Raw genomic sequence first — 9,487 nt, 5'->3', positions numbered from 1 at the left:
CTGCAACCCTGACCATCTTTTTATATTTAAAATAACATAAAGAATTATGCCCTAAAATAAATTAAACTGTTAAAAAAACTAAAAATCAAAAGATAAACTGTTTACTACAAGAACCGGCATCCCTTGGAAATTTAATAATATAAATATTATTTATATTACTAGAATCTTGCAGGTATGGAAGAATTAATAATTTGGTGTCTATAGTTTTAATGGAGATTATATCTGTACCAGAGATATTAATGAATCCACAAAAATAAAATATGTAGGAAGTCCTAATACCATTGAGATTGCAACACCACCCTTCGCCTTGCCAAATCTAGACTCTCAAACACCAGCTACCAAGAACAATTTAAAGCCTTCAAATGACCTTTTATAAACCTTAAAATTTTTTTGGTTGTAAAAGTTTTGGGCAAAATAAAAAAAATTATCTTTTAACAAAGCTTATAAATATTCCATCCTTCAATTTAGATTTTTAACCATTCCCATTACATGAAATAAAATATAGGTTTCAAAGGGACAGTCCAGGTTGCTTTACCAAAGTTTGTTGGATAATGAATCATGTTATGTGGTAACTGAAGTTGTTAAAGCAGCAGAGGAGACATAGAGAAAGTTGCCGGATTTCTTCCTGGGAGGAAATGGTCCTTTGGTAACAAATCAGATAACATTGCTGCTATGAAATTTATGAATTATATGTTTATTTATTATATTTTCAATGTGAAAGTTCTAATTATAATGTTTTCTTTTATTTTAAGAATTTGGATGTTCTCGTAAAAACTTTGTAATAAAAGTTTAAGAAAAACAGTTTTTGTCTAAACCATTTCCACATGGTTCCCTGAGAAAAAGTATCAGTTAGAACTTATTATAAATAAAAGTATACGGTTATTTTGTAATTCTGTCAACTAATAAAATACTATCTCTGTTATCAGTTGATGAAGTTACTACAAGCAATCTATTTTTAAAAGCCATATTTTGTTATTATGAAATTGTTTTCCCTTTCCTATTATATATAGCTTTTTGTTTTACTTATTTTCTGAATAACCAAAGATAACATTCATATATATTTCTTTCTTTTTTTCAGAAAATGTGAATGCTTTATGATAAAAGAAGATATAAGAACACTGTTTTCTCTGGGAGAATTCATTGACAATCTGTAAATTAAGAAATACAATTTAAATTGAATTTATATGGTTTCTTATGAATTTACGAGTTAGTCTTACTTTTTAATGGTTTTAGCATTGCAGGCCAGAAGAAAGCTCTGCAGATTCCTCTTGAACAGTCTAAACTGTATAATATGTTGGATATGGTTTTTGAATCGTAAGTTTAAATGTATTCTATGCCAGTATTTACTAATAAATTAATTTTTTATTTAGTTTTTATTGAAAAATAGTGATGAGCATTTTATAATAATGATTATTGATGTAGAATTATAAATATTTATATGTAACTTTTCGAATTTGAAATTATAAATACTATTTACATTAGCCCATCTTAAATTACCACTTAATTATAGTTTGTATTATTATAACAAATCAAGTAAATAATAAAATATTTCTTGTGTATTGAGATGATTATTTATATTAATTGAAACTTTAAAATTAAAATAAATTTTCCTACTGTTCAACTACATAATCGACTCAGGAATTTCTTGAATACCATGTCAAGATGTCAAAAAAGTTTTGCCCACCGAAACGACCCATAAAAATTATGCCATGCTACTTGAGAATTTAAAATAATACATTCATCAAAACAAAATAAAATGTTAGAGTTTTTATTCAATAGATTTAGCAAAGGTACTAGGAATTTCAAAGGAATAAGTTTATGTCTGCTCTCATCATAGTGTGTTGAAAATTCAGCAGTAACAATATTAGTAGTCTCAGTTTGAAGGTTAATAGTATAAATAATAACGAGAAGATAGTTGACTGTGGATAAATTATATGACGAAAAGATGGTTGGGAGTGCGGTCAGAATATACCACAAATAAGTTCTGTCTTTCACTTGGCTGTCTGATTTGCTACTAGTAGCCCTGATGAAGGCTAAAAATTCTGGCTGGAACGTTGGAACTATTAAATATGTTATTTCAACTTATTTGTGTTATATTCTGACCGCACCACTCAACCATCTTCTCCTCATAGTATAAATAATAAAATGAAATTATTAAGATTTTAACATTATATGTTTTGCCTTGATCATAAGAAATATGTTATTAATTATAATTATGTGTTTAGGAATTTTAAATTTGGTGACTGTGTCTGTGAACAAGATGAAGAAAGCAATTATTCAGAAAAAGGGTAAGTTAAGAAATCAATAATTCCATTTTTTGTTCTCCAGGGAAGTATATTAATCTTTTTTCTGAAGTGATTTCTTGAGAGAAGTTGATGAAATTTTGATATTTATTTTACTTGGGACTTGAAAATTTAAATAAAGTATGTTCTCGACCCTTTGTCTCTTGATAATGTCCTATTGCATTTGTAGTTGGTGGGTTAGTGGCATAATGCGATAATTACAGAAATATTTATTAACTTAATGTTTAAGAAAAGAAAACCTATGTTTTATAATAAAAGTCAAATTGCAATTCTTAAGTTTTATTTTTGATCAAAATGACTATGGAACTTCAGCATAATGAATCTCTAGGATTTTTGGAAAATTCATTATATCAAGGAGTTAGTAACATTGAGGTTCATTATATCGAGGTTGGGATGGATAAAAATTCATTAAAATTGTCAGGTATTTAGAGATGAAAGGGCGTTTGTGTTGGTAATTTCAAATTTCAGTGATTTGGGTACGAATATGAATACTTAGTGCTACCGATTTAGTACCAATTTTTGAGATTGTGGAGACCAACTTTGTGAACTGCAGTGATGTAGCAGAACAAATTAGTACTTAAATTTTAATCGAATATTATTTAAAATTACCCTAAAACAAAATTTAAAAGAAAATAAACTTAAAATATCAAGGCTTATAAATAAAACCAATGCACAATAATCTGTAAATAAATAATAATATTCATGGTTCTTGACATTTACCTGAAATTTAAAAAAAACTTTGTACTGTTTTAATTTATATTTTAAAGAATTTTTAGTTGATTTTTCTCAGATGCTGCTTTGAGTTCTGTCACTGTTCTTGGAACGGTGTGGTTTGTTAATATTTGAATGGACATTGTTAATAAATGCTGACTAAGTGCCATGCACTGAAGAGTCTGGACATGGATTAAACAGCAATGAAGATGAATCAGATTCAACAAACTCCTTGGTATGCATGATGTTTTTGCTGTATCTCAAAATGAGATTTTTATTCTGACATCTACAACGATATATATAGTTGATTTTTCTCAAAGACTAAATTGTCTGGTTGTGTACATTTCAAAGGAGTCAAATTCCTTGATAGTTATTACAATTCGTCATCAGGCCTTTTTTGTGAACAGGAATAAGTAGAGACTCCTTCCATTCCTCAGACATCTCCTCAATTTCCTAGATATTTTTAACCAAAAGGTGTATTTTAGAAACTCTAATTTCACCACATGCCTTGATTAGTTCACTAGGAATATTGTCAGTTCCCGCTGCTTTATAAGGTTTTAATTTTGCGATGGCCATTTCGACTTCCTCCTGACTTGGTTCTTCTATCCACGGTTCAGCACTCTTGTATTCATTCAGAGGAGATTGACAATTATTTCCCGTATTCAGAATACTTACAAAGTATTTCTTAAACGTATCCAATATATATACTGGATTAGCTAATATATTATTATTTTTATCTCTTATTTCCATCTCTGCAGAGCAGAATTTCTGGTATCGGTTAATACCTTTGTACATTTCTCTGACATTATTTTCGATTTTGTTATTTTCTATCTCTATTATTTTATTTTTAAGATATTCTCTTTTTTTATTTCTGAGGAATTTAGACGTCTCATTTTTTGAGGCCCGGAAGTAACATTGTTTTCGCTAGGATTATTGAGAGTTTTTAACTTAGCGGCTTTGTTATTTGTTCGCACATTTTAAGACACTCTTCATCAAACCAGAGTTTATTCTTGATTTCATTTTTTCCAAGTCACAAATTATCGACCTCTTTAATATTATCTCTGATTCCTTCACATAACTTCTCAATGTCTTCGTGACCTTCAATTAAAGGTTCTAAGACTTTAAATATATTTTTTATTTCGAGAGCGAATTGATTTCGAATTAAAGGAGTTTTTAATTTCTCCAGATCGAAATTTTTAGGATGGGACCCGTTTTCATTTCTCTTTTTTATATTAAGTTTTTGTCAAATTTTAGCGATTACTAGTTCGTGATCTGAACCACATTCTGCCCCTCAATAGGATCTCACCTTGATTATACTATTTTTCCTTCTATGTTGTACTAAGACATGATCGATATGATTACACGTTTGCGAATCCGGTGGTATATTTGTGTGTCCAGGTATATTTGTGAATATCCTTACGTTTAAATGTAGTACTTTTGATTATTAGGTTTTTCGATATTCCAAAGCCTATTATTCGTATTCCATTATTGTTACTATATTCATGCAAACTTTCTTTACCGATCATTGGATAATATACTTCTTCCCTTCCAATCCTAGCGTTTGTATCTCCTATTATTATTTTCATACAACTCTGCGGTAATTTATCATGAACTCCCTCCTATTTATCATAGAATTATTTTTTAATCTCTTCATCACTGTCTTCGGTCAGAGAATGAATGTTAATCAGAGCGATTTTAAACCAACGTCTCTGAAATATTGCTACCGATATCCTTTCACTAATAAATTTGACATCTCTCAATGGGGAAAGCAAACTATTCCTAATAAGAAATCCTGTACCTAACAAATAATTACTGCTCCCCCTGTACCCAAATAGTATACTTCCTTTCCTTCAACGTGCCCTCCTCTGGCCAACAAACAACTTGCAGCATCACGATATCTAGATTTTATCCCCTAACCTCATTTGCAACTGATTTTAACCCACCAGCGGAATTTAAACTTCTTATATTCCACGTTTCTGTAATTAAATCTCTAATCTTCAATTTGCGTCATGAATCCCCTGAAGCAGTCCCCACCCAGAGACCCGAACGGGGGACTAGTTTACCTCTGGTTAATGAGCATTTTACCTCAGTAGGATCCATGACCGTTTTGTGGTATTTTGTGAACTAAAAAATATGTGAGTAGGACGTTCAATCCTACCTCATACCCTCCAGGAAGCCTGGGGAGCTGCTCTTATTGTTGGTCAGTGAGTCCATTGGTCTTAGCCGAGAGGAACTTCCGAGGAACTTCTACTGACCATCCTCACATCCGCCACCCGTGGGACGCTCCCCTACGCGGTAATGAGCTCGCCCGAGGAAAAATTAAGTGATAAGAAAATTATATATAAATAAAAGGAAGGAAGACATATAATAGTATTAATATAAAATAAACAATGATAAGAATAAAAAATTGTAACAATCATAAGAATAAAAATGAAAAATTACGTTAAATATACAGTTAAAAAAGTACAGGAGACGTATATAAAAAAAAAAAAAAATTATATATAAAATTATTGTAAAGTACACATGTGTAAAAAAAAAAAAAAAGAAAAAAGGTAATTAAAAAAATAAACATCAATAAAAATATGGAAGATTTATCGTGATTGTGACCCAAAAAAAGTTTCAATATTAGTTTGCTTTAACATTGACTTCCTCTTCATGGGCAGTCTCTAATTATTCTATGCTGCAATGATTGGGTGTGATCTAACTCTTCTAGTTGTTTGAACCACTGGAATCCCAAATCAGGTGCCAGGAAGGCCTCAGCATAAGATGTTCTTGAGTCATCACCTGGTTCATCATTTGTCATACCGCTCTCTGGTTCATCGTTGTTAATTAAAAATTGATGCTTGATTTTGTTGTTTGTCAGCACCTGATAGCTTGGATCTTCACGGTTAGGGAAAACACCAACACTGCTTAGCATCTCATACATTTTAGCTGCTTCATTGTCAGGCTCATTGATTTGGGTTTCATCTTAATTAGCTTATTCCATGAATTTTGCAAAGTACTATATTTTGCTGCATTCCATGCTTTGACCAAAATGGAAGAGCAATCTTTCAAATTGATTTTTTTAAACATGGATGTTTAATCTTTTCTTCGTCATTTTGATCATCTAAAAGCAGATAATACATAAAATCTTTCTGGTATAGTTTTTTTGATGTTTCAATGATACTCTGGTCTGTAGAGTGAACTAGAAGTTACACTATGGGGAAAAAACTTCACCTCGAACATGTCACTGATCTTATTGAAAGTTTCAATGACGGATGAGATGGATCATTGTCCAGTAAGAGTAGCACCTTGGCTTCCTTGTGGATATGATGTTTTTGATTAAATCGCTGCTTATCCACGTATTTTCTTGGCTTATGTAACCTAATGGAACTTTACATTTTTAAAACATCATGGGTTTTCAGACACTATCAAACCATGACTGTCATACACTTCTCTTGTAACCTGGAGCTGTTGCTTCTTTTTAAGATACCAATGACTTAGATGGCAAAGCTTTCCGACATAGACCCGTTTTGTCGGTATTATAGACAAAATCCATGCCATATTTATTATCTTAAAGGAATTTCTTCAAGTTCTCAGAAAAAGAAATTGATGCTGGAGTGTCAGAACTTAATTTTTCACCATGAATCTCAATTTGTCAAATCCTGTATCGTAACCTGAAGCTGTTGCTTCTTTTCAAGTTACCAATGACTTACATGGCAAAGCTTTCTAGTATAGACCCATTTCATCGGTATTGTAGACAAAATCTATGTCATGTTTATTATCTTCAAGTTTTCAGAAGAAGAAACTGCTGTTGGAGCGTCATGACTTAATTTTTAACCATGAATTTCAATTTGTCTCAACTTGTCCTGTATCATCATTTAAAATGTTTTAACAACCCAGAGCTTGCAATGAATGACCACAACCAAGCTTCATGTTCATTTCCACTGCCTTTTTTTTTTTACACAAAATGGGTTGCCCAGAAGCCTATTTTTGCAAAAACCAGCTAAAAATTCACATTTTGGTTTTTTCGCAGTTTTAAGACATGAACTGTCTGCATCTCGGTCAAGATTAAGTCCATACCTGGTAACTAAAGCAGAGTTATTTTTTATTCTTATTATTATTGACTTACCAACTCCAAACTCTGTAGCTAATACCTGATCCATTTCACCTTTCTTCAGCTGCATGATAATGTCCATTTTATCTGTTCGTTTTCTTTTCGTTGACATGTTGTAAGTTTTGCATAAATCACATGAATATCTACGATGTACAACTCACTATGATCAGTTTAAAACTGACTGGTTTTACCTAGTTACAGTTGTTAGAGTGAAAGAATTCGGTGAAACAATTAATTCATTGGAATAACCAAAAAAAGCCACATAATCAGCCACATAACAATAACAATTCCTAGTAATAATATGTTGACTGTTTTATTAGGAAAACTAACGATTTTCAGAAAGAAGACTCTAACTCCATTACAATAGTTTTAGGAAGTCTGAATTTAGAGAAAATACTCTTCAAACTTATTTTCCATGAAGCAAGTTCAGATAATCAGTATTCTAATATATTTTTAACAGATTCTATAGTTTTACATAGTAGGGAAAGATTAGTGGTAATAAAACTTCTCAATAAAAAAGATTAATAAATGAAATTTGGTCTGGGTGCGGTCAAATTAAACTCAAATAGTAATATTTTGTACTATTTTTATTTGAGCCAACATTTTCCCCCACGTTGCAGGGCTTCGTGAGGGCTAAAAAAGATATAAACGCTTAACATAAGTAAAAAAGTAAATGGAAAATTACAAGGGTAAACAATGAAACATAAAAATTAAATAAGAAAAATTAAAGGTTACAAACAATAAATGAAAACGGAAATAGTAACAGATAAAAAGAAAAAATATCTGTTACTATTTCTGTTTTCATTTATTGTTTATAACATTTAATTTTTCTTATTTAATTTTTATGTTTCATTGTATACCCTTCTAATTTTCCATTTACTTTTCTACTTATATTAGGTGTTTGTATCTTTTTTAGCCCTGCAACGTGGGGCGAAACGTTGGCTCAAATAAAAATATTACTATTTGAGTTTAATTTTACCGCAACCAGACCAAATTCCATTTATTGATTCACATGGTCAATCAGCAATCTTCCAACAAAAAAGATTAATAATTAGAGAAGATGGTCGGGGGTTGCGGTCAGCAAAGAAACAACATAAATAAACAAAAAAATATTTATTTATGCCGAAGTTTCGACCTGATTTTCAAATTAAAAAAAAAATTGATTAATAACTATGGACTACTGTCTTTGTCCATAGTTGTTAACCAAATTTTTTCTCTCTAAATGATGGTTGTGTCTTTTTTGTTTTTATAGCCCTGATGAAGACCTGAAAATCAGGTCGAAACGTCGGCATAAATAAATATCTTTTTGTTTCTTTGGTGACTGCACCCCGACCATCTTCTCCAATCAGTAATCTACGGTCAGCTATCTACATCTCAAAAAAGATTAATGATTACCAGGAACTGATTTTCAACCAGTGCCAATACCTAAATTGTCTATCCTCTTAGGTTTCCTAAATAAATTTTCATTTATTTTCAAACCAAGTTAAATAGGTGAAAGACAAATATTATGCCAAGTACTAAATTATTCCATATTATTGATTATATTAAATAGTTTTTTTCCTGATTGTTGTTAGTTTAACTATTAATTACAAAACTTTAAAATTCCATTATTGTTTTTTTAGGCAGTCATCACAGAAGGATACACCCCCTAGTTGTCAATGCCAAAAACTTCCAAAGAAAAGATGTGTATTGAGGATCATAAGGAATGATGTCTTTCAAAGGTACTCATACCAAGCTTATGTTTTTAAGTTTATTAATCGAATCATAAGTTCATGGAAGTAATTATCTTGTAATTTAATTATCATTTATTTAGCTACATTTATAGGTTTGTAAATTAAAGATGGATTGTATAAATATTATTAACATCATTGAACATAAAACAGGTATCATGAGAACTTTCGGAAAGTTGCTATTTTGGAATCAATGGTTTCTTGTTTTGCATTCCATTTTTTGAGAAAGGTTTTATTACATATATTAAAAAAAAAAAATGACTCACTTTTTTTTTCAGTGGCGTTGCCATGAAATTGAAAAATCATAATTTACATTTCATTCCGAATTTTCTTTAATTAAATGTTGAATACTGCATTTTTTTAAATTAAATTTTAATTCAATTAAATAGTTATTTGGATCCAATTTTTTATTCAATTGAAATTTTGGTTTAAATTCAGTTACTAAAAATTGATTTGGATTGTTAAGAAATTTTTTAATTGGGTAAAATTTTAGTCATTTTGTATAAACTTTAAACCTGATTGAAAATTAGTAAGATTAATTTTTAACAGACTAATACCCAACTCTAATATAAAGTTATTAGATTTTTTTTCAGGATTACTCTTTATGAGGTCTAAATATGTTAATTTTTAATAGCATTTATATATAT

At 30.3% G+C, this 9,487-nt stretch overlaps 1 protein-coding gene across 4 annotated transcripts in view; it reads left to right on the top strand.

The window, feature by feature from the left end:
* Positions 1-9,487, top strand: part of LOC106689057 (uncharacterized) — a 24,715-nt gene that overhangs the window by 4,619 nt on the left and 10,609 nt on the right. For all 4 annotated transcript variants that reach the window (XM_014433821.2, XM_014433820.3, XM_014433819.3 and 1 more), the window contains exons 4-7: positions 1,079-1,150; positions 1,234-1,314; positions 2,226-2,288; positions 8,733-8,831. In XM_014433821.2, the coding sequence (XP_014289307.1) occupies positions 1,079-1,150; positions 1,234-1,314; positions 2,226-2,288; positions 8,733-8,831 (315 nt within the window). The remainder of the gene's footprint in view (positions 1-1,078; positions 1,151-1,233; positions 1,315-2,225; positions 2,289-8,732; positions 8,832-9,487) is intronic.

This window comes from Halyomorpha halys, unplaced genomic scaffold (genome assembly GCF_000696795.3).
Source record: "Halyomorpha halys isolate HHAL.00 unplaced genomic scaffold, Hhal_1.1 Scaffold1271.1, whole genome shotgun sequence".
Classification (NCBI taxonomy): Eukaryota; Metazoa; Arthropoda; class Insecta; order Hemiptera; family Pentatomidae; genus Halyomorpha; species Halyomorpha halys.
Note: the sequence above shows the minus strand (reverse complement) of the source record. Positions and strands in the feature narration are given on the sequence as shown.